The sequence below is a fragment of the Muntiacus reevesi genome, chromosome 2 (assembly GCF_963930625.1).
Source record: "Muntiacus reevesi chromosome 2, mMunRee1.1, whole genome shotgun sequence".
In the NCBI taxonomy this organism is placed as follows: domain Eukaryota; kingdom Metazoa; phylum Chordata; class Mammalia; order Artiodactyla; family Cervidae; genus Muntiacus; species Muntiacus reevesi.
Genome location: NC_089250.1, coordinates 259,314,229 through 259,340,275, shown reverse-complemented (window position 1 = coordinate 259,340,275; position 26,047 = coordinate 259,314,229). Strand labels below are relative to the sequence as shown.

At 40.9% G+C, this 26,047-nt stretch overlaps 1 protein-coding gene across 1 annotated transcript; it reads right to left on the bottom strand.

Annotated features, from left to right (window-relative positions):
* Positions 1–1,912: 1,912 nt before the first annotated feature.
* On the bottom strand, positions 1,913–12,286 carry ZNF875 (zinc finger protein 875). The gene is given in 5 exon segments (XM_065926004.1): positions 1,913–7,426; positions 7,428–7,657; positions 7,721–7,870; positions 11,620–11,715; positions 12,191–12,286. Coding segments are annotated over 5 exon segments (1,821 nt in total). The 5' UTR covers positions 12,225–12,286; the 3' UTR covers positions 1,913–6,115.
* Between the last annotated feature and the right edge of the window lie 13,761 nt (positions 12,287–26,047).

The following is a 26,047-nucleotide window of genomic DNA, read 5'->3' as shown; positions in this document are numbered from 1 at the left end:
CTGACTGGTTTGATCTCCTTGCAGTCCAAGAGATTCTCAAGAGCCTTCCTCAGCACAACAATTTGAAAGCATCAATTCTTCGGCACTCAGCCTTCTTTATGATCCAACTCACATCCAAACATGACTACTGGAAAAACCACAGCTTTGATTATACAGACCTTTGTTGGCAAAGTGATGTCTCTGCTTTTTAATATGCTCTCTAGGTTTGTCAAAGCTCCTGTGTCACCGCGGACAGTAACTGAAGCCATGAAATTAAAAGACTCTTTGGAAGGAAAGCTATGACAAACCTCAACAACTTTATTTAGGCCCCAGCTTTAAGAAAACTATCCACAGTCAAGAGGCCAAGAATGTGAACCTGTGAGTGATGTTAAAGAAAACAAGAACTGAGTGCTAATTGAAGGGCCTTGTTTTTTTGTTTTTTGTTTTTTGTTTAATTCAGGAACTATTGCCATAGGAGAAAGACTTCAGTATAGAACCGGCTCAATTCCAAATATAGCAAGAGAGGATTTATAGACAAGGAGCAAGTTAGGGTTGCGGGGTGGTCAGTTTATGGAAAATTACAAAGAGGAGACATAAGGGGTGGGGGAATTCTTGCTAGGTTGACTAATAGAATTCTTGCTGAGGGAAGGTCAGAGTGATCACATACCATCGGGGTGGATGAGGAATTTAAATACTGAGAGTGATCTGATATCAAGAATGTGAGCTAAACTGACTTGACAGAATTCTTGCTAAAACTGGGTGATGCGAAGACAAACACTGAAGCCCAAAGGTTGAAACCTAGTTGAGAAGAGGGTTCTGAGGAGTCTGACTAAAATTAGGTCAAGGAGAGTCTTTGTCAGTGAAAGTTAAAAAAAAGAAAAAAAAAAAAAATCTGGAAGGTGCACCCAAGTCAAGATCTCAGAGTATGTGGAAGTAAAGAGAAGTTCTTGAAATGAAAACACATCTTTGGAGATCCTCTCCAATCCCCTCCCCAGAAAGTGTCCTTTAATAGCTGAAGCCCCAGTGAAAGAGTTCAAAGTGTTAGTCACTCAGTTGTGTTCAACTCTTTGTGATCCCATGAACTGTAGCCCATCAGGCTCCTCTGTCCATGGGATTCTCCAGGCAAGAATACTGGTTGGGTACTGGAGTGGGTTGCCATGCCCTTCTCCAGGAGATTTTTCTAACCCAGGGATCAAGCCCTCATCTCTTACATCTCCTACACTGGCAGGCAGGTTCTTTACCACTAGCACCACCTGGGAAGTCCCTCAAACATACTATGAATTAATAAATAAAAATAAAGACAGAGCATTAATACAAAAGGAGAATAAAATAACTATATAGAAAATATAAAATTTTACAACAATTTGTGTTAACCTTGGCATATTAAAATATTAAATATTATTAAAATATATACACACACATTAAATACTTTAAGATACAAGCTTAATCACATTCAAAACTATACTTTATGAACTAAAATGGAAGAAATCACAAAATACATTGATTACAATGCTACAAGATAAAAAGCTGAATACTAGGATATTGTAAAAATGAATATGTCCATCTAGCCACTTGTAAGCACTCTGAAATAGTAATTCTTATATAAAAGAAAATAAAAAATGAAAACTGTATGCCACTTAGAAATGAACTTTCAGGACAGTAAAAAGGCAATAAATAAACCAAATTAAACAAGCTTGAAAAAGCAATACAATAAAAAAGAAAGCTTGAGATTAGTAAATATTAACAGAAATTAACAAATATAAAAGACACACTGAAGAAATGATTAAGAGCATAAAGCTGCTTTGACTAAAAAAACAAAACAGAAAAAAAATGGTTGCCAAAAATAGAGACATAGCCACAAGCCTAGCCATTAAGTAATTATACCATTTAGTTCTAGAAATGAAATGCCCCATGTTTCAGTGTTCTGTCTAGATAGAGCAGCATACCTCAGATTGTAGGTTTACATCTGTCAGTGGGTGTTAAGCATTTTTTTGCATTTGTCTCTTCTATGCCTATTTTAAATTATATAAAGCACAGATGTTAATAAAATGTTTGGTATTATAAAACAACTTTTTTTCTGGTGTGTGTGTGTACAGTATTTTCAGTATGGGTTATAGACCACAAATATCTAGAAACAACACACTTAAAGGTGAAAAATAAAGTGTTTGACTTTCACTTGAATTTGAACATTTTCCATCATAAAAAAAAAGGGTGACATTGTTTTAGGTGTTTGCAAATCTTTAATATTCAATTTAATAGAATATAGTTGGTATTTTATATGTGCTCCTGCATTCAATGTGTTGACATAAATAAAATCTGGCCTCAAGTAGATATAGTAAGAAAATGGAGTGTTTTAATACTCTTTTCAGGTAACTGTCAACATTATCCTTAGATACTTCATCAAAAATCATGGAATCCAGCTTTTATCTTGTTAAAATCCATTTGTCAATCTTATACTTTAATATACCCACAGACGATTTTGCAGCATTATGTACTGTTTGCAAAATACTGGTTCAATGAATTAGGCAGATCTTCCATCATCATATTTCATTATATGGTATTATAAAATCATGCTCATTAATATCATCACCAATCTTATCACAAAGGGCTAAGTACTGAGAAACTGTCAAGTTCCTGGTGGCAGGTAACTTGTTCTTCAGTATTCTAATCCTCTGTTTGAAAGTCAAATTAACAGAAATTGCCATCAGTTTTCTTCACTGGCAATTTGTTTAAAAAAATCACTTCATTTTTGACAAAATGTCTACCAAACATCCAAGTCTGAGTCACCTTATCCAAAAGTTGTCAGCTGAGCTTTCAAACAAAACTGGTGTCCATAAAAAGGTAGCTGGTACAGCTCACAAATTAAACAATCATACAAGTGCATCTCCTTGAAACAGCTTCATACTTCAGCATGAAGGACTTTATATATATTTCTCTTTTCATCACACAAAATGTTCAAAAGATGTATACATACCAATTTTAATATCATGGCTGTGATATTATAATTTTGTAAGACATTACCATTTGAGTAAACTGAGTAAAGAATACATGAGGTTTCCCTATATAATTTCTTGTAACTGTGCATTAGTTATCTCAGAATTTAAATTATACTTTTAAAATGCTATACTCAAAGGTCAAGATTTAACAAAATTCTACTGTTTTATGAAGAATATTCTTAAGTGAAACTTGCATTGTTGACCACAATTAGGAGGTGGTTAAAAAATACAATGATGCTAGCAGTACAGTTTGCTGCAGTTCATGGGGTCACAAACAGTTTGACACAACTGAGCGACTGAACAACAGTTTGGTGTCACTACTATGATTCATGCTAAGAGCCCAGCAGTTTTACCCACGATTGCTGACTGATTTTGCACCATCAGTGCAAATTTCAACAAAACAGAAAAAAGCAAGTAATGTCTTAGTGTTATAATGAAATTTGTTTTGACCATGCAGATCACTTGAAAGGCTCCCCTCCCCCCCCCAAAATCCTCTGATCACACTTAGGGAACCAATGATCCATAATAATAAGTCAAAATTAAATTAAACAGTTGCATTAACATTTACTGCTACTCCTTTTAAAATGGAACATTTCCATGATGACTATAACAGACTTACAGATTTGAAGCAATATTCATTGTTTCATACTCTTTATCATCTTTTCTTCAAAATTTTCTGCAATGTAGTCTACTACTTACCAGAAGGTTAGCAGGATGGGTAGTGGTTTCTCTGGGGCAATTTTTCTGTTTTAAACACCTAGAGCTATCACCTCAGGTTATGAAATATGAGGCAGTAGTGGATAGCTAGTCCAGACACGGACTGAAGAAAAAAACACACATGCAAAAACAAGATTGAGGATTCCCATATCTGAATACCATGTGGTGTTTTATCTCCTAATCAGTTTCTATATTTGCACAGATTTTAATGGTAGGCCCAGACAGACACCTCAGGTTACCTGTCTTCTCTTGTCTCTTATGAGAAGTTCTAAGCAGAAGGCCTGATGGAGGTTTAAGAATCAGTGGTGGGCGTGGGGAACACCAAAGTATAGGGCTTCTTTCTACCCCTTTCTCAGAACATTTCCAGGTCTTTCTGTTTGGTTGCTGCTCCATAAAAATGTTTCCCATGGTTTGTATCTATTTTGAATTTATTTAAGTCTTCATACACCAGCAGTGCTCTGTTTTTTCCTGTTGAGAGTTATAAACAGTTTGTGGCAACATCTTTTATTTTTATGAATCAATTACACTGCAAATGGAAGTGTTCCTTCTGAAAGTTAAAAAATAGTAAAAGGTATGTTTTGGAATCCTTATGTTTGTGACATGACATGATTTTATGGAAAAGAGTAATTAGGTTCTAAGACCTAAAGAGATTAAAACTCAAAAGATATTTTTCTGTTGAGGAAATGTAAGAGCATGAGGTCAGGATTTACCATGAGGAGGGCTATGAGGTGGAGGCCAGGTCAACTGCTCCATCAAAGATAGTATTTCATAATTTTTCACCAGGTTCTGCTCACTCCACTCAAACTTAAGATTTTGAACAAAAATTAAGACTTCTACACCTCTTATTATTTGAGACAGTGATTCCCTAACTGTAACTCCTTTGGATATCAAGGCTTTGGGACCACTATTTATTTTTTCCATAAACTGAAAGTCTCTTGAGAGTCCCTTGGACAGCAAGGAGAACAAACCAGTCAATCCTAAAGGAAATTAACCCTGAATGTTCACTGGAAGGACTGATGCTGAAGATCCAATACTTTGGTCACCTGATGAGAAGAGTCGACTCAATGGAAAAAGACTCTGATGCTGGGAAAGATTGAGGGCATGAGGAGAAGGGGACAACAGAGGATAAGATGGTTGGATGGCATCATCAACTTAATGGACATAAGTTTGAACAGACTCTGGGAGGTAATGAAGGACAGAGAAGCCTGGCGTGCTGCAGTCCATGGGGTCACAAAGAGTTGGACACAACTGAATGACTGAACAACAAAGCTGAAAGCCAAGCACTGAGTATTGCACTTGAAATCCTGCTTCACCACTTTCTAAGTACCCATATACTTTGTTTTCTATGGCTTTCAGGTGTATTCTAAATACCTATACACAAATAAAAAAAATAAGTTATAATACAATTCCTGTATTTTCCTACCTATCCTTAGAAAACTTACCAAATATAATTCACAATTATAATTCACAAGTCAAGTTTCATGAAAAAAACTGGGCCTTGGGACAAGATTCTAAGTAAATTTGTGGGACAATGCCATTTCCAAAAAGAGACTATTCTCAACCAAAAAAGTAGTATATTTTACAATGGTTGGAAAAATTTAAACCTAATAATTGCTAATGGGATGTTGTAACTCAAAAAAGAATAGAAAATAATTTCATTTTACATTTCTGTATATGTGTGCATATTTTCTTTATAACACTACATAATACATTTCTAGTCTAAATACACTCAGTCAACAAAAGTATCTACAGTATGGATTAAGCCTGGAAACCAGAGAGTCCCAGGAAGCAAGCAAAGATATGATATTTCAAAAATGGATAACTCTTCCCAAACTTAGAGCTAGGATACTTACAATCTTTCTTACCTGTCAGCCCTTTGTATAATAAAACCTTCTACCCATGCATTAACTCTTATCACCATGAGCTGACCATGTTCCAAACTTTCACTGAAGTGGACTCTGCTGGGTCATGCTCTGTGGAACCAGCATTAAATCAGCCATGGTTTCTGTCTCTTGTTCTCAGGTCAAACAGACATCAAGAGATGGGCTCTAAAACTGCTGTTACAACATCCAGGTTACTGTGGAAGGAGTGTTCAAGTATACTTGGGAAGTATATTGGATATTGGAATTCTATCAATTCTCTAATTTCAACCTACTTAAGTACTCTTTCCATCAAGTTACCTGAGAGACCTTCCAAAATCTACCATCCCCAGTAGGGAAAATCAGAGCCCCTGAAAACAGGCCAGCAACAATTCTCCTTCAGGTAGAATGGAGATTCTGACCCTTACCATTAGTCTCATGAACACTCCCATCACACACAAATGTCTCTGTTTTAGAGTCAGCCAATGGCTGACTTATTACTGAAGCTACAGCCCTGGATGGGATTTCCGTTGTCTCGTGCAGTGTGACTACTGGCTAAAGGTTTCACTGCTTGTACACACAAGGTTTCTCTCCTGAATGTGTCCGCTGATGTCTGATGAGGTTTGATTTCCAACTAAAGCCTTGCCCACACTTCCTACAAATGTAAGGCTTCTCTCCTGAATGTATCCTCTGATGTCTAATGAGGTGTGACTGCCGTCTAAAGCCTTGCCCACACTCCTTGCACACATGAGGTTTCGCCCCTGAGTGTGCCCTCTGGTGTGTAATGAAAGTTAGCTTATCATAAAACCCCTGTCCACACTCCCTGCACACAGAGGGGCTATCCCCTGAGTATGCCCTCTTGTGCCTAAACAGGTTTGGCTTCTGGCTAAACCTTCTACCACACTCCTTGCATATGAAAGGCTTTTCCCCTGAATGTGTTCTCTGGTGTGAGACACGAGTGGACTTATCATTAAAGACTCAACTGCACTCCCTGCATACAAATGGCTTCTCCCCTGAGTGTGTCCTCTGGTGTGTATTGAGGGTTGATTTCCAGGTAAAGGCTCTCCCACATTCCCTGCACAAGAATGGCTTCTCCCCCATGTGTGACCTCTGGTGTTTGTTGACATTTGACTTGAGGCTAAAGTGCTGCCCACACTCCAGGCACATGTAAGGTTTAACCCCTGAGTGTGTCCTCTGGTGTGTCTTGAGGTTTGATTTCCAGCTAAAATGACGCCCACATTCTGTGCACACATAAGGTTTCTCTCCTGTGTGTGTCCTTAAGTGTCTATTAAGGTGTGACTTCTGGCTAAAGCCTTGCTCACACTCCCTGCAAACATAAGGCTTCTCTCCTGAGTATGTCCTCTTATGTCTGATGAGGTGCGAATCCTGGCGAAAGCCATGCCCACACTCCTTGCAAATGTAAGGCTTCTCCCCAGAGTGTGCCCTCTGGTGTGTGACAAGATTTGACTTCAGGCTAAAGCTCTGGCCACACTCCTTGCACACATAAGGCTTGAGCCCTGAGTGTGTCCTCTGATACATGAAGAGGTTTGACTTCCAAGTAAAGCCTCGTCCACACTCCTTGCACATACATGGTTTCTCCCCAGAATGTATCCTCTGCTGTGTGATGAGGTTTGACTTTCAGGTAAAGTCTCGCCCACATTCTGTGCACACATAAGGCTTTCGCCCAGAATGTGTCCTTTGGTTTTTGATGAGGACTGACGCACTGCTGAAGTTTTGTTCCCACTCAGCGTACATGTAAGCGGTCTCTCTTGTCTGTGTCTTCTGGAGGCTGAGCTGGTTTGACTCCTTGATAAAGCCTAGCCCAAACTCTCCATATTTGATTGCTCCAAATCTTGAGATTTCTAAACCACATAATTATTTTGTCTGTTTCCTTGAGGTCTGTCCCCTGGGCCAGGCTGGGCCCTATATCCACCACTGTGTTGTCTTCCTTGGATGTCACTGGCTGTTCTTCCAGGGGGCTGGAGATTGGCTTTGAAGCACTGCTTCTGCTTATTCTCCTGAACAAAAGCTTGGAATCTTCTTTCTCTTGAATTTCTGCTTGGTGGCTCGAGCAGGTTTGATCAGAGAGTTGCTCCTGCACTTGATCTTCTGTGCAGTGAAAATGGAAGTGTTCCTTCTGAAAGTTCAGAAGTCTGTGATCTTCTGAACAGTGTTTCCCTGAATGGAGATGATTTCCTGCACATAAGCTTGAGAATAACTGAGGGAGATGGCTGAACCACACAGGCTGGACGAGGGCTTGCTGGAAAGAGAATGCCAAAGGACAGGTGAGACATGGTTGAATTTCTAGCTTTGATCATGCTAAACAAAGAATGTTTTCAGTCATAGGTAGGGCTGCCTTGGCCATTCTGCTTTGTCCACTGGTCATTTATAATATATTTACATCACAAGCTGTCTCCCACTCAGCCATCCTTCCCAAGATCTATTTTGCATTTCACTTTATGCATCACATTTTTATTGTAGGAAACAGTAAACTTGATCAGTGGACCAAATCCAGCCTGCAATCTGTTTTTTGTATGGCTACATATAATATCTATTATATCCAGTTTTCAAAGAAACAGGAAAGAGTGACATAGATAAGGAAAAAAATTACAGCCAATAGAAAACTGATTTAGGGAGGAAAAAAAGACTTCAAAGCTGATATTATGAATATATTCAAAGAACTAAAGAAAACAATATGTGAAAAATTAAAGGTAAGTATTATAACTTAAAATGGAGAATCTCAATAAAAAATAAGAACTTTTTTTTTTTTTTTTGGCTGCACCATGCAGCAGGTGAGATCTTAGTTCCCAGATCAGAGATCAAACCCAATGCCCCTTGCACTGAAAGCATTCAGTCTTAACCACTGGACCACCAGTGAAGTTCCAAGAATAGAAACTATTAACAAGAAACAAAAGGAAATTCTGAAATCAAAAAGTAAAATAACTAAAATTACAAAGTTACTAGAGAGATACAACAGCAAATTTGGCTATGAAACAGAACCAATGAACCTGAAGATAAATTAATAGAAATCACCTAAAAACTGAAGAGAAGAATTAAAGAAATTCTGAAGAAAAACAGAGTCCCAGAAACATGTAAGACACCATCAAGCAAACCAAACCTATGTGTAATGGTAACTCAAGAAGATGAAGACAGAGAGAAAAGAGCAGGAAAAAATATCTGAAGAATTTATGGCTTAAAAAGTTCCAAATTTAATGAGAAACATTAGTCTGCATATCTAAGAAGCTCAACAAACCCCAAAATAAACATAAAGACAGCCCTAGCTAGATACATCATAGCCAAAATGTTGGCCATCAGGGAAAAAAAGACAAAAGGAACATCTTGAAAGCAGCAAAAGAAAAATGACTCAACATGTACAAGAGGAAAAACAATATGACTAGTGTTAACTTCTCATCTTTGGTCACCTGATGTGAAGAGCTAATTCACTGGAAAAGACCCTGGTGTTGGGAAAGATTGAGGGCAAGAGGAGAAGAGGGCAACAGAAGATGAGATGGTTGGATGGCATCACTGACTCAAAGGACATGAGTTTGAGCAAACTCAGGGAGATAGTGAAGGACAGAGAAGCCTGGCATACTACTGCCCATGGAGTCGCTAAGAGTTAGAGAGTGAACAATAACAACTCATCAGAGACAATGGGGACCAGACAGCAGTGGAATAACATATTTAAGATTCTGAAATAAAAAAGGAAAGACTTCTATCAATGAAGAACTCTCACAAACCTATCTTTGAAAATGAAACTGATATAAAGATATTCTCAGATTAACAAGTACTCAGAATATCTGCTGCCAGCAGACATGCCTTATAAGAAATACTTAATAAGTCCTTCAGGCTGAAAAGAAATTGACACCAGATACAATGATACTAAGTCAAATCCACAAGAAGAAATGAGGACCACTGAAACTATTAAATATCTCTGGGTAAATATAAAAGACAATGCATGTATATTATTCTCTTAATTTCTCTAAAACACATAAAACTATTATAAAGGCAATAAATATAATACTATATTGTGGGCTTTATAATATGTATATAAATATTTTATTGGAACTAAGTTAGTATTAATTATAAGTAGATTGGGATAAACTAAAGTGTATATTTTATTTCCTAGAGCAGCATTAGGAAAATAACTCCAAAACAAATTTAAAATCAAGTGTAATTAAAATAGTACACTTAAATTTTTAAAAAATAATAATATGCCATTAAAGGGGGTATAAAAATAGACATGAGACATATTTTTAAAAATAGCAAAATGGCAGATTTAGCCATATTAATCATTATACTAAATATGAGCAAACTGAACACTCCAAACAAAAGGCAGAGGTTGTCCCACTAAATTAAAAAAGCAACATCAAACAACGTGTTATTAACATTAACGTTATTGTTAACATTACATTAACATTACAATAACATTAACATTAATGTTATTAACATGGGACACAGTTTGGATCCAAAAACCACAAGTAGGTTAAAAGGAAAGGATGAAAAAAGATATACCATGCAAACAATAATCACCAGAAAACTGGAATGGCTACTATATTAATAGTAGACAAAGTAGGTTTCAAGACAAGGATTATTGCTAGAGAAAAAGATGGACACTTCATAAAGACAAAAGGGCAATAAATCAGAACGATTTAACAATTATAAAGGTATACACAATTAAAAAGAGCCCCAAAATACATGAAAAAAAAACCTTACAGAACTAAAAAAAAAAAATTAGATAATTCAACAATAATATTGGAAATTTCAGTATTGTATTCTCAATAACAGAAACAACTAGACAGGGAATTCCCTGGTGGTCCAGTGGTTAGACTCTAAGCTCTCAGTGCTAACTAAAATATCACAAGCCGTGCAGTAAGACCAAAAAAAAAAAAAACAAAAAAAACTAAAAATGGATCACAGGCTTAAATGTAAAAGCTAAAAGTATAAAACTTCTAGAAGAAACCAAAGGGAAAAAAAATGTATGTGGCCCTACGTTAAGCAAACTTCTTAGTTATACCACCAAAAGCACAATTAATTTAAAAAACGGTTAAACTGAACATTATCAAAATGTAAAACTAAACATCATCATCATGAAGCATCAAGTTATGCTTGAAAGCACACCATTAACAGAATGAAAAGACAAGCCACAGACTTAAATTGGTAACTATACCATGGTTATATGAAAATATCACCATTCTTAGAAAATATTTTAACACACATCCACATGTGAACCTCCATACCCAAATATATATACATAAAGATATATATAAATATATACACATACATATGGTGGGGGGAGAAGGGCGAGCACGCTCACAAGAGACACATATGCCAATGATAAAGCAAACTGAGTAAAACAGTAAGTGATTTTATGATGCCATTTTGTAGTAATATATATGCGATATATATTTATGTGTGTGTGTAGAGGAGAATATGTAATATGTGTGTGTGTAGAGGATATATTGGTGTTTTTTGTACTATTTTTGTAGAATTTTTGTAATCTCCTGATACAAATGAACTTACTTACAAAACAGAAAGAGACTCACAAACTTAGAAAATGAACTTATGGTTGCTGGTGGGAAGGACAATCAGTGAGTATGGGATGGTCATGTACACACTGCTATATTCAAAATGGATAACCAACAAGGGCAGCACATGGAACTCTACTCAATGTTATGTGGCAGCCTAGATGGGACGGGTGTCTATTTAGAAAAAACAAAATAAACTACAGGTGAATATTTAAACTACAAAACAAATAGAGAAGATGAAAAAAAGAAATAGGATGAAGCCCTCTTCTGAAAATGGCAGCAGACTGAATTGGTCACAAGTATCCCCTGCAGAAAGCAAGCTAAGTGAGAGGAAGGCAGGCCTTCTGGTGGAGGAAAGAGACAAAGAAGCCAGAGAAGTCCCCCTCCCTTACCTGAAGATGATATTCTGGAAGGGAGGTCATGCCAGGCAGCCTTACCAGGGCCAAGAGGCCTAGAAAAGCTCTACCTCCCAGTACCTAAAAGTACCTCCTTCTTCCCTACCCGCCATGCTGCAGACGGTCCCAACCACCCTGCCTCACTCACCTGGACACAGACCCAGTGAACGCTGCCTCTCCTCTATCCAGGGCTCTTCCCCTTGTTCCAGCATACAAATGAGTTCTGGTTTGGAAAGCAGAATGTCTGCTCATAAGGAAAGAAAACAAGGAGACTTCTGATTATGTGTTTAAGGGGGCCATTCTAGAACCTAGCCAAAATGGGTGGGGGGAAACCAAGAGGGTGGGACAAAGGGCCCATGAATAGTGAACTCTCTGTAGTCGAAGGGTTGAGTACTAAAAGAAGACTGCAATCAGAGAAAGAGTCTATCAAAACTTACTAAATGAAAAATCTGCTAGGTTTGGGGCAAGATAAAATTAAAAAAAGAAAAAAAGCCTCTGACTTGGGAAAGAGACCTGAAAATGCAGAGTGGCATACACAATATGAACAAATCTATCTGCTTTCAACTCTACTGAATCCAGATGTACTGTGAGGACAAAGGTAAATTATTGTTTTTAAGCTCAACCCTAAGACAAAGCTGTGTTGTGAGTAGCCTTTCTTCATGATGTATAGAAAATATTCTGAGGGCGGATTTTAAGTGCTAAGGGAAAGTCATTCTTACTTAGTGAGAGCAAGTGGTTATAAATCTCCAGCATCACCTCCCTGTGCAGGGTCCTCTGAGCAGGGCTCAACAATTTCCACTCCTCCTGGATGAAGCCAACAGCCACATCTCGGAATGCCATGAATGCCTTTTAATACAAAACACACCCCTGTTCATCCAGGAGTCCACCCAGTCCACACTGCAGGATGAGGGATCAAAAGGCATCTCTGAGGAGGTGGAGAAGATTTCTTCTAGACTTTACTACGTGCTGTGCTAAGTCGCTTCAGTCGTGTCCAACTCTTTGTGACCCTATGGACAGTAGCCCATCAGGCCCCTCTGTCCATGGGATTTTACTATGGATGATGAACAGAATACACCAGTCCCAAATATGCCACTTTGGCATAAAACAATTATTTTGAGCTGAAGGCAATTAGTAAGCAGACACAAGAAAAGCTCTCTGCCCTTTCCCATTTGCCTAAAAGCACAACATTAGTCTGTAAAGGTGTCCCTTTTCCCCATTTTACGAAGGACAGAAATTAATCATCAGAGACAACTCTAGACCCTTATCGGCCCACAGACCCCACCAGAGGAATCTACATAGCAAACATTTACTAACTGGCCCTTTTCTTCCATTAGTTCCCGCATATATTTATTATACCTTCCCACAATTGCTGCTCTAGAAATTCAAAGTCCTTTTCCTTTGTCTTGTCACATCTCTAAAGTTATCGTTATTTTGTTAAGATGCTATATAAGCTCAAGTCCTAACCACCCCTTCTGAGTTACCCATCACTGAGTCCTCCCATGTCTATGCATGATGCACGTTAATAAACTCCTGACTGTTTTTCTCACAAAAATGTCTTTTGTCTAATTTATACCCAATGAAAAAAAAGAATTTTTCTCCTCCCCTACATGTCCTTGGTGCCTCTTGGCACCAGAGACCATTATTCTCCCATCTCTATCCAGCCAGCATCGTTGTGCACCTATCACTGTCAGGATGCTAGGCTTACTGCTACAGGGGATAAAAGCAAAACAAAAGTTCTTTCACATTGGGAGCTTTGAATCTAGGCAGGAAGAGGAGGACGACATCACATACAAAGAATCAAACTAAAAATAGAATCTTCTTGCTGACTTTGAAGAATCTGAGAGGCTATTTGGTCTATGCATTAATGTTCTACAAGAAGCAGCTCAGCCTCCAGGGCAAGGGTGAATGACCCAGCGCTATGTATACTTCACAGCAGGGCTCAGTCCTTCCCCTCCCTCACTCTGCCACTTGCTCTCCCCAAACCTGAGGAATCGAAGTACTGGGTTGGCCAAAAAGTTTGTTGAAGTTTTTTGTAGCATCTTATGGGAAGTTATGGTTTTTCCAGTAGTCATGTACAGATGTGAGAGATGAACCATGAAGAAGGTTGAGCACCAAAGAACTGATGCTTTTGAATTGTGGTGCTGGAGAAGACATTTTGTTGCTGTTGTTAAATTTTTATTTATTTATTTATAGCTGCACTGGGTCTTCGTTGCTGCACACAGGGTTTCTCTACTTGAGGCGAGTGGGGGCTATTTGCAGTACACGGGTTTCTCACCGAGGCGGCTTCTCCTGCTGCAGAGCATGGGCTCTAGACACTCAGGCTTCTGTAGCTGTGTGCTCGGGCATGTGGACTCTTCCCAGACTAGGGATCAAACCTGTGTCCCCTGCATCGGCGGGCAGATTCTTAAGCCACTGGACCACCAGGGAAGTCCTGGAAAAGATTCTTGAGAGTCCCTTGGGCAGCAAGCACATCAAACCAGTCAATTCTAAAGGAAATCAACCCTGAATATTCATTGGAAGGACTGATGCTGAAGCTGAAGCTCCAATACTTTGGCCTCTGATCCAAAGAGCTGACTCACGGGAAAAGACCCTGAGGCTGGGAAAGATCGAGGGCAGGAGGAGAAAGGGACAACAGAGGATGAGATGGTTGGATGGCATCATCAACACAATGGACATGAGTTTGAGCAAACTCTGGGAGATAGTGAAGGACAGAGAAGCCTGGTATGCTGCATGCAGTCCACAGGGTTGTAAAGAGTCAGACACAACTGAGTGACTGAACAGCTGACTGTAATATCCAGTGCCCCAAGCATGGTCCCATTGCAAATCAATAAAATCAGACTCTTTAGGGATGCGACTTTTATACTTTTAAGAGCTCCTAAGAATAGTCATGGTTGTAAATCACCACGTCAGAGGAATCTCAAGAGAGAGAGGTCACTGTACGATAGAGATCAGAGACAGTTTCATGAGAGGGCAGTCAGATCTTAAAAGACAGGCAGGATTTCCTGAATCAAGGAGACAGATTTAGAGAGCAACAGATTCAGTCTTCCCATTTCTCCCTCACTTTTAGGCATAAAGTCAATAGGTGATAAAGGGTAGATTCATCTGAATGACCTGAAAGTTATTTTTCTCTCTTTTTTCAGCCAAGTGTCTAAAAAGTGAACTTATCTAAATTAAAGATGTATATGAGATTATTCCACTTTGGTGTCAATAAACATGCTTTCAGAATGAATAATTAGAACATGATGCCAGAAACAGAATACATTTGAAGTGACGACTGCACTGAATATCTAAGACACTGTTGTGACACACCAAAGGAAGTCTTCTGAACAGAAAAGTGATATAACTTTAATGTTTAAGGGGAATGAGGATTACAGATGCAAGGAGTAACAAAGGGACACATCAACGTGGGGAAACAAATCAGGACACTATTGTGAACACTCACATGAGAGAAGAAAAAGATCTATACTAGCAGGTCTATCCTGGGAATGTAACACCGCACAGTGTAACAAAAACAAAATAAGTGCAACGTGTAAAGCAAACGTGATAGGAAAAGGAAATCTCAAACAAAGAAGAGATAACTGACAAGATCAAATGTTTTAGAATAGGCGGGGTTCCAAAGCTCCAACTGCCATGAGTGGTCACTGCTTGAAAACATTTATTTCTCTTCACCTTGTCATATTTTTGTTTTGAGGATAAATACCAATCTATAAAAGAATTTCATGCACAAAGTTGATCACAGAAGCATTATCTGTAACAGTTAAACACCGGGAACAAGTTAAATGTTCCCCTCAATTGGGAAACAGTCAATAGGATCATTCATTCAAAGCACTATTACAGAAATCACTTTCAGCGGGATAAATTCTGACTGTTCCTTCACCTGTTAGAAAATGGGTCTGCAGGCTTCCCTGGTGGTCCAGTAGTTAAGGAGCCGCCTGCCAATCCAAGGGACACAGGTTCAATTCCTGCTCCGGGAAGATCCCACATGCCGAGTGGCAACTAAGCCCATGCACCACAGCTTAAAGCCTGTGCACCCTAGAGGCTGTGCTCCACAACAAGAATAGCCACTGTAATGAGAAGCCCATGTATCACAAGAAAGAGCAGCCCCACTCACTGCAAGCAGAGAAAAGTTCTCGCAGGAACGAAGAACCAGTGCAGCCGAAAATAAATAAATAAACCTTAAAAAAAGAAAGAAAGAAAATGGGTCTGAGTAGATACACTGTCAGTAGCTTTAAAACAATAGAATCTTGTCATTAAGATTTGTCAAAATGTATATCTGTAGGGATATATGTGTGCATGTATGCTCGGTCACTCAGTCCCGTCCAACTCCTGGCGTGGCGACTCCATGGACTATATCCTGCCAGGCTCTTCTGTCCATGGAATTTTCTAGGCAAGAATACTGGAGTGAGTTGCCATTTCCTCCTCCAGGGGATCTTCGCAACCCAGGAAGTGAACCCACGTCTCCTGAATCTTCTGCATTGGCAGGTGAATTCTTTTATCACTGTGCCACCTGGGAAGTCCCATGGGTATGTATGCATAAAATTAAACCAAATCCCAACGATAAAGAAATCTAAAAATAAAATGGAAGACTCATAGGAGTGCAGGCTGTATTTTATCCATAACTGGATGTAGTCTATCTAGTTTCTGTAAACAGTATACATTCAGCAAATTTGCTCAACAGAATCAACTGAGAAAATGCTAAGAATTAGTAACATCATATGCCTAACCAATCCAACTCATTTGTTACAAATTCTAATTTATCCTCTCAGGTGGTGATAATTAACATCCTATTGTGGATTTTCGGAAGTTGTTTTCTGGAATTCAGATGTCATGCATGTTAGAATACCTGGAATCCATCCCAACCTTCCTGAAATGTGGTTAATTATATGCCCCAAATAGCATATCAAAACAAACAACAGAAACTCCCTTGTGACTTAGTTCCTTCAAGTTAATTTATTTAAGGTCATGCAGCAAACATATCATGTGTGCCAGGTACTCCTTTAGGCACAGAGCTTTCATCCTAAACCACTTATCCATTCAGAATAATGCTTGTGCACTTTGATCAAGTTTTCATAATGCTTTTTTTTTTAATCTTAAGGGCAGGAAAAGGAAAAAGTCAGCTCATACAAATTTCTGGCTTTTCTCAGAAAATCAGAATGCTTCCCTATTAACATTATGAGTGGTGAAGAAAGTACACATAAAAGATTCAATGTTACCTTTGGAAATGCCCCCAGATTTTTTATGCATTCTTGGTACTGACACTTTTCAAATGAATAAACTATTTAACAAATGAGAAACACACAACTCTCACAGTTGTTCTGACAATGCCCAGGAAATTGTATATCTTTACTATATCTTTACTACGGAGACCAAGGTTAAGAATAAATCAAGACAATGAAGGCAGATCTGAAAAAACCAAGTAAGTGCATATCAACAATGATAGTAAACCAGTCTAGCAACTGTGTTGGTGCTCAATAAATGTTAGTCACATTCAGTTAAGTCTAAGTCATCACAGTCACCATTCTCTGGGGTTAGACAGTTTCCCCTTAAGTTCCTATATGCCTATATCTCTGATTTCCTACATCAAATTCCTTCTCAACATCCTTCAAAACCCATCTACTCAAAGTCTACACTCCTCAGACTGGCACTCAACCTGGCCACCCAGACTCAAAGGTGGAAAATGAAAATCCTTCAGGGGCCAAGCAGATAATGAATATGACAGACGCAAAATGTTAGCTATCAATGGTTCCAACCTCAGTATGGAAGATACTAGGGAAAGTACAAACAGACTCTACAGGACCTGTCCAAGTGATGCAGACACCATTCAGCTCAAATTACCCGACACCAGAATACAATGTAGTTTATTTTCAGAGAGGCAAGCAATCCAGAACTTTTGGTGAAATCTCCCTAACTGCCAGATGCTGAAAATGCTCGCAAATGTTAAACTCAGGTTAGAACATAGCAAACTCCTCTCTGTTTCAAGTATGGGTGGCTAGTCTATATTTTCATCAGTACATATTTTAAAATCAACCTAAAATACAATCTTCCCACACTGTGTTAAGGGCAATGTGCTTAGAGGCCCAGCGTTAGACTAACCACGATGCCTGCCCTTCCCACTGGTATGTCTTCACCAACTCTTCAATTTAACAGATTCTCAGGGGTTGTTCAGGCAGCCCTACTCCTAGAAATTCTCCTTAGCCACTTCAGGCCACAGGTTACTATGCCGTCCCTGCCTTTCATCCTTATCACTGCACAATTAAGCCTGGAAATCCCTGCATTTTTATTTATGCCCCATGTGAGCTGTTCACAATTAACTTAATTAGAAGATGACTGAAGCATGGATGGGGCAGAAAGAAATGTCGAGGGACTCCATGTATTAATAAGCCACTCCTCCAGGACCAGGAAAGTGAGCTTCGCCCAACAACCAATAAAGCAGCCTCCAAAGCAAGAAAAGGGAATGTATTCATTCTCTCTACAGCCAAGATGGAATTTTACACATATTCTCACCATTTTTTTTTTGGGGGGGGGGGGCTTTCAGGAGCTCCGTGGTCATTTTCCTGATGTCCTGAGTGCTCTCCCTAAAGAAGGGCAAATCTCAGAAGGCAAATCTGAGGATGTGAAGAGAAATGAGCATGTCTAGTTGGAAAACCCTTCCCACGTGCAGGCTGGGTCTGTTCCCGAGGCTCACTGCTGGGGGTTGGGAGTGTCACAGAAATCACCAGCACAAACCCATTCCCATCCAGCGCCCTGGAGAAAGGGCCGAGGGTGACCGAACCCCTCAAGTTCAGCCCCAAGCTCTGGCCAGAGAGTGAAACCCATGTCCCACAGCAGCGGAGTAAGGGTTTGTCTCTATCCCTGTGGGTTGGAATGAAAGGAAAATGGATGGTCTGGAGGTGCCTACATGAGAGCTCCCGAGTACAGACGCAGCCTGTGCCGTCGTGAGTAAAACAGTGACAAGCAGAGGAACGTCCTGAATGGACGAGGCCGTGACTGTGGGGCACTGAGGGAACTCGGGGTGCACGTTGCCAATCCTGAGGATGAAGCTGGGGAACCAAGAGCAGAGGTGTGGGAAATACCCGAATGGTAAGATATAGTCGCCACCAACAAACCTAAAGGGCGGAATCCACCAACCGGAACTGTTCCTGCTACGTCAACGCCACACGCTCAGGGGCGAGCGGAAGGGACGGCGGAAGTGGCCGCGGAGGGCTCTCGGGAGTGTAGTCTTGGGATAGAGAAGAGGGAGGGGTAGGTTTCTCCCACGCAAGGTGCGACGGCCGTTTGCACCTCTTTTTACACTGCCAACTTTAGGAGCCCATTGTTAAGGTGCCCGACTGCGGGGTTCACAAGTTCCCCCGCTGAGGGTCAATGAGATCTACAGACCAGCTTGGACATGCCCGAGGATTCTAGCAAAGGAGGTCCTGCAGCCGTGTGGCCAGACTGCGCGCTGACCTTCAGCGGTGCGTGGGATCTAAGTTCCCCCACTCAAGCCTCTGCCGCTGTCTGCTTCCCGGAGCTGAAACCAGGGTCGTCACGGGCTGGGCCTGAGCCGAGTGGGTGTGGGAGCGGATCGGAGTAAAGTACTTGGGGGATAGGGCTGCCGGGTGATACTCTATTGGGATTCCCAGATAGGAGCAACACCGGCTTTGCGGCCCCGACGGTGGGAGGGTGCGCCGCTACAGACAGGGCTGTTTTTGGAGAGAGCAGGATTGGTTTGGGCCAGCTCACAGAATGGCAGTGGGAGTGGCTCTGGTCTAGTGTGCCCAAGATTTTGAGAAGTGGAGACTCTGGACTTGGGCAAAGCTCGATCTAGAAATCCCTGGAACAGATACCGCTCGGAGGAAACTTCCCGAGCTGGTGGGTGGTGGTGGTGGTGGTGGTGGTAGTGATGGTGAGGGGGAGAGGAGGCATAGTTTGACAGTTTTGTTCATCATAGTTGTGAGGGGGGTGGATTTTGCTCATCGTCATTTTTAAGATAACAGTGAAATATTTGTCTTGTTTACTGACTGGTTTTGGTGCTTCCTTAAATTCTGTACTCAAAATTCCCACATTAAGGTAAGGCATGAATAGATCTGACGCTCAGTGAACTTCATTGGCACCTACTGGCCTGTAGTTTTGAGCAGAGGTGAGGGCTTGACGTCTGGGCATTATGTAGCCAGTCCTTTAGGACACACTCCAGAACAGTGAGTCTTAGGAATTTAGGGTCACTCTGCTCTAGCCTTTCTTACCCTAAATAGTTGAATTGTGAGTGACCTTTTCTTTCCTGACTTCCTTAACATCCACAATTCCCTAATAACCATTCCACTCAAAGTACCACCCTAAAGGGACTTCCTAGACCAGCATGGTGCAAATATTCAAAGATGACTCCTAAATTTTAACACTCCAGAATCTTCTCCAGTATCCCTTTGTCTGAAGAAGTAAAAAACAAGGCCTTTATGTTAATATCAGCCTCCCCCAGTGCATAGGAATTCAGAATGGAGGATCAGCCCAGCACCCTATTCCAGTTCTTGACAGCCTTCCCCAAGGATTTCATGTTGATAAATGTGGAATGCTTGTAAAAGAACTCAACAGGTCCCAAATTTAGTCATGGCACAGAGAGGAGAACAAATGAAATGGAGGGACTGAAAAGTGTCAGAGAAGGGCTAGAAGGGGAAGGGGAGCCATGGAGGTGGGATCCTGAGATAATCCAGATCCTTATAAGGGCTTCCCTGATGGCTCAGACGGTAAAGCATCTGCCTGCAATGCTGGCAACCTGGGTTCGATCCCTGGGTTGGGAAGATCCCCTGGAGAAGGAAATGGCAACCCACTCCAGTACTCTTGCCTGGAAAATTCCATGATTGGAGGGGCCTCGTAGGCTACAGTTCATGGGATTGCAGAGTCAGACACAACTGAGCAACTTCAAGATTCAAGATATGTGTAGACGTTTACACAGAGAAGAGAGATCCAGGCTGATGGGTTATCTATAATAAATCAAGCATAACAGCAGGTTGGTGATGATGGGGCTCTGGGAACTTTTTTCTTTCCAGGGAGGGGAGGGGAACTGGAGGTTGAATCAATCTTCAAAGACCAATGATTTAATCAATTGCACCTGTATAATAAAGCCTCTTCCCCAGTGGCTCAGCCTTAAAGAACCCGCCTGCCAATAAAGGAGATACCAGTTCAGTCCCTGGGTTGGGAAGATCCCCTGGAGAAGGAAGTGACAACCCACATCAGTATTCTTGCCTGGGAAATCCCATAGACAGAGGGGTCAGGCGGGCTACAGCCCATGAGCTTCAAGAGAATCAGACACGACTTAGTGACTAAACAATAACAACAAAATCCCCAAAGTATGGGGTTTCGAGAGCTTCCAAGTTGGTAGAGATCCAGGAGAAGCACGTGTTCTGAGAACATGAAAGCTCTGCACCCCTTCCCCATACTTTGGCCTATGCATCTCTTCCATCTAGCTGTTACTGAGTTGTAATCTTTTATGATAAACTGGTTCTCTAGTAAGTAAAATGATATTCTCTGAACCACACCAACAAATTAAACAAGGAGGGGGCCTTTGGGGCCTCCAATCTATAGCCCGTTGGTTAGAAGCCCAGGTGAAAACCTGGACTTATGACTGGTGTCTTGGGTGGGGGGAGAGGGGAACAGTCTTGTAGGACTGAGCCCATAACCTGTGGAATCTGATGCTATCTCTGGGTAGACAGTGTCAGAACTGAGTTGAATTGTAGGACACTTATCTGGTGTCTCAGAATGGCTTAGATATGTGGAGGGAAAAAAAAACCCACACATTGGAATTGGGGGTACAAAACCCTTTACCCCTGAACCTGAGTTTACTTAATAAATCTCAGAGCTTTGAGATTTAATCTCTGTGCTTTGAGGAGTCCTATTTCCCACACTCCTTTCTGGATTCTGAGGCTCAGAGATGTGAAAATTCCTTTAAATTATACACACAATAGGAAAAAAATCTAGTCATGCCTATTTAGGGAACATAACTGGTTAAAATTAACATCAGATAAAAATCAGTTTAAAAGAAAAAAGTGAAAAAATATTCTTTTAAATGAAAAGGCATACAAACTACTGTGTTACTGATGAGTCAAATGAGAAACTGACCTGCAATTTACAAAATCACTGGAAGAAACAATAGTGAAATACTTCAGATTGAAACCTGTGGAGGTTTCAAACACTGAGGTTACCTCAGTGCCAAATACAAAAGGCAAAAACTTAAGTTCTACTTTCAGTAAGCTCAAAAGTTTGAATAAAAATGATCACAAAAGAGAAGAACAAAACTCCAGAACTGGGGAGGAAGGGCTAGTCTAAATCACAGATGAGGGACTTCCCTGGTGGTCCCCTGGTTAAGAATCCACCTTGTAATGCCAGGTCAGGGAATTAAGATTGCACATGGCATGGAGCAACTAAGCCCAAGCAACTAAGCCCAAGTGCCACAACTAGAGTCCTTGCCCTGCAATGAAAGATCCCTCATGCCACAACTAAGATCTGATGCAGCCAAATAAATATTAAAAAAAATAAATCACTGATGAGTCAAATTATTACAAATTTAATTTCCAGTGAATGATGATGACCAAAACAGTGGTTAGAGGAAAACTTTTTAGCCTGAAAGTAATCTATGACTTATAAATTAAGGCAGAAAACCAAGACGCTAGCAGTCAACTTTCTGATCAGAAAACCAACAAAACAATAGGATATGAAAGAGGGAAGAAACAGTTAGATGAGGGCAGGGGGAGGTGCTTATGGGGATGCAGAAGACAGGAAGGACATGTGGAGTTTGTGCATAAAATCACCTTAAAGAAACAATCCTTAGAGAGGTGGATACATGAAGATCATGCTAGTTGTGGAAGGAAGACCACATATACCCCTGGAGGGTATATTCAGGAGTTAACATTGGATGAAAAATGAGTCAAGTGTGGAGCCTTTCCCATCCTATGCATAGACAGAGGGCAGCATGGATAACATTAGCAAGTGAGGGCACATATGAAGAGTCAATAAACACAGGAAACAGCCCCGCAAGAGGAGATGAGGAAAATGAGCCCCATCCTCTCCTCAGAAAAATAGTGCTTAAATCCACACATGTGGGAACTCAAGTTCAGAGGCAAGACTAGGAATCAGTCAGCCAGCCACCCACACCTCTGTTGTATCACCTGCAGCCACAGGGTGGCAGGCAACACCTTCCGTTCCATCAGGTACCACACAGACTGGATGTCTCAACCAAAATATGCTAGGTCTGGAGAAGCACTTATCCAGTGAGGTAACATCAGGAGTTGACACACATGTCATCGGGGTGTGCATTTGAATGAGGGATCAAATTCTCATGCCCAGAGCTCCTCTATCCCTCACTGGTATTGCAATCTGTGGCCTCTTGTCTTTTGGGGAGAGAGGAGGGGGAAGAGGGAAGGGAATCCACATTCCAGCAATTACATGGAGAAAGAGACACTTTGGAATTTTTGCTTTGATTTCTTTTATGCATTTACTTATTTTTGACTGCGCTGTGTCTTCCTTGTGGTGCTCGGCTTCTCCTTGTGGTGGCTTCTCTTGTTATGCAGTACGAGCTCTAGGCAAGAGGGCTCAGTAGCTTTGCTGCTCCAAGGCATGTGGAATCTTCCCAGATGGGGGATAGAACCAGTGTCCCCTGCGTTGGCAGGCAGATTCTTAACTACTGGACCACCAGGGGAGTCTCTTTTGCCTTGATTTCGGATGGTCTTTTCTCTTTTCCCTCTCTGTTATATTTACTTTCCTACTATCCAGTTATGCCACTCCAAATGTGGCTCAAGTCACTTCCTGGGGCTTTCTCAGTGTGAATGTTGAAAGCTTAGACTTACCTCTTCAACCTCTAGAAAGATGTATCCAAAATTCCAACCTGAAAGAATAAAAAAACCAAGATTTGCCTGAAAAGGTTCAGCCTCGACCTTCTGAGGGGAAACTTTTAAGTAACAACCGTCCAGTCTCTGCCGTCTGTTCAACAGCAACTCATGAGCCTCCTTCAGAAGCAGAAGGCAAATTCCTGCCAGGAATACCTGCATCCATGAAGTACAGCACAGCACAGATACACAGAGAACAATAACCCAATATAAGTTAATACAAAGTCAGGAAGAGATGCCCACCATGAAATGTTTAAGCAATACAGTTACAGTTGGTGGGCGGAGGTGGGTAGGAGACTCTAAGAATCCGCTGTGGAGTAGGTCTTGAGAAACTCCACTGGTAGAAGTCAGGGGTGGGCATCAGGCTTGGAGGAGACACATAAGCCAAACTGGAATCACACACACACGCAATTAAGATCACACCAGGAAAAAAAAATCACACCAGGGATTTTCCTGGTGGTCCTGTGGTTAAGAATCAGCTTTGCAATGCAGGGGACATGGGTTCGATCTCTGGTCAGGGAATTAAGATCCCACAGGCCATGGAGCAACTAAGCCCACATGTGACAACTACTGAGCCCGCACACTCTGGAGCCTGTGTGCCACTACTGGAGAGTCTGTGCACCGCAACGAAAGATCCCTCATGATGCAATGAAGATCTTGCATGCCACAACTAGGATCCAACAGTCAAATAAATAAATAGTAAAAAAAAAAAAAGTTATACCAGGTTGAGTGGGGTGGTTTAGGAATGACAGAAAGCAGAGGAAGAAGCTGAAAATGTGAAGGAGCTTTTCTGTAAACTGTATGGAGAATAAAATGCCAGTCACACCTCCAGGAAGTGTTCATAACAGCATTTCTTCAATTAATAGGGCAAAGATTGGAGCAGTAAAGGAACAGATGAAGGCCAGGCACTTCTCCTGGGTCATTAATGTGAACCTGGCAGTCAGCCTCTCTGGATGCTGCCATTCTCCCCACGATGAGGTTCACTGGTAGGTTCAAGGTCAGACAGGTAATAAAGACTGGATTGGGGATTTAAATGAGGCCATTGGCCTCCCAAGCCTGTGCCTAATGCTCAATAAGTGAAAATCAACATCATTTGGTGCTAAGTGCAAAGAAAGTATCTCTCCACGTCTCTCAAGTTATTCTTTTTGGTTGATGGTTGCTCTGTGAGCTAGACATGACAGAAGAAAAATAAGAAAATGAAAACTCAGGAAAGTAAACATACTTTTAAAGTGATGAATGGTCGAAGAAGAAAACACATAACACAATATGAGGATGAAAATGCCATTTGACAAAACAGGAAAAATGAGTCCAAAGATTAGCTTAGAAGGAAGCTTGCCTTCAAATGTATCCAAGACAGAAGAAGGAAATCAGACCAAAAAAAGAGAAAAAGATCACAGACCAATTTCTAAACCACTGCTGAGTCCAAGATGAATGAGAAAGTCCTGGGGACTTACCTGGTAGTCCACCAGCTAAAACTCTGCACTCCCAATGGAGGGGACCAGGGTTCCATCCCTGGTTATAGATCCCACATGTCACAACTAAGACCCAGCGTAGTCAAATAAATATTTTTTAAAAAAAAGTCCTGTCCTGACCAACAAACCAGGGAAGAAACTGTGCACCCCAGGGAAGAAGCCTGAGCCCCTTCTATGTCTGAGCACTCCTTTTGACATCTGAGAATGAATACTCGAGATTGATTTCCTTTAGGATTGACTGGTTTGATCTCCTTACAATCCAAGGGACTCTCAAGAGTCTTCTCCAACACCACAGTTCAAAAGCATCAATTCTTCTGCACTCAGCCTTCTTTATGGTCCAACTCTCATGTCCATAGATGGCTACTGGAAAAACCATAGCTTTGACTAGATGGACCTTTGTTGGCTAAGTAAATTCTCTGTTTCTTAATATGCTGTCTAGGTTTGTCATAGATGAACATTAAGATGGGGTTTTCTCATGGTCCTCTAAAACTTGGTTCATGGAACTAGGGATAAGAAGAAATCCAGAGTTGACACATGGAACTGGGAATAAGGACTCCTGAGTTAGAGAGAGCCAAAGGCATCAAAAGGCTGGTCATAAATGAGCTGAGGTCACTAACTCAAGTTTGGACAAGAAAAGAGAGAAGAGAGAAAAAGAACGATAACTCAGCAAGGAGGTCAGAAGCCTGTCCAATTACGATTTCCAGAGATCCAGGAAAAGGGACACCCATTTGAGTAATGGATTCAGTATGCAGAGAAATACCAGGGGCAGACAGTGCTTTAGTGCTAGATATTTCTACAACTCTCACATAACTAACAAAAACTCCATTTAATTTTAGGTACAATGTCAGGAACTGAGGGATGCTGAGAATTAAGAACAATGCCTGTGAAGAGTATAAGGCCTACTTTATAAAGCCCCCAAATCTTTACACTTTATGAAGATAGGGACTTAAAACTCAAATGAGGTCTCTCATCCAAATCCCATGAAAATAAGGGATCTGTCAAGTAATGTCTTAAAAGAGCTTTATTACCATTATTAAAAGAGTAAAAACCAAGGATGCATTTTTTATTGCAGTATAGTTGATTTACAATGTTGTGTTGCTTTCTGTTCTACAGCAAAGTGATTATGTTGTACACACACACACACACACACACACACACGGGCTTCCCTGGTGGCTCTGACAGTAAAAGAATCCTGCCTGCAATTCAGGAGACCGGAGTTCGATCCCTGGGTTAGGAAGATCCCCTGGAGAAG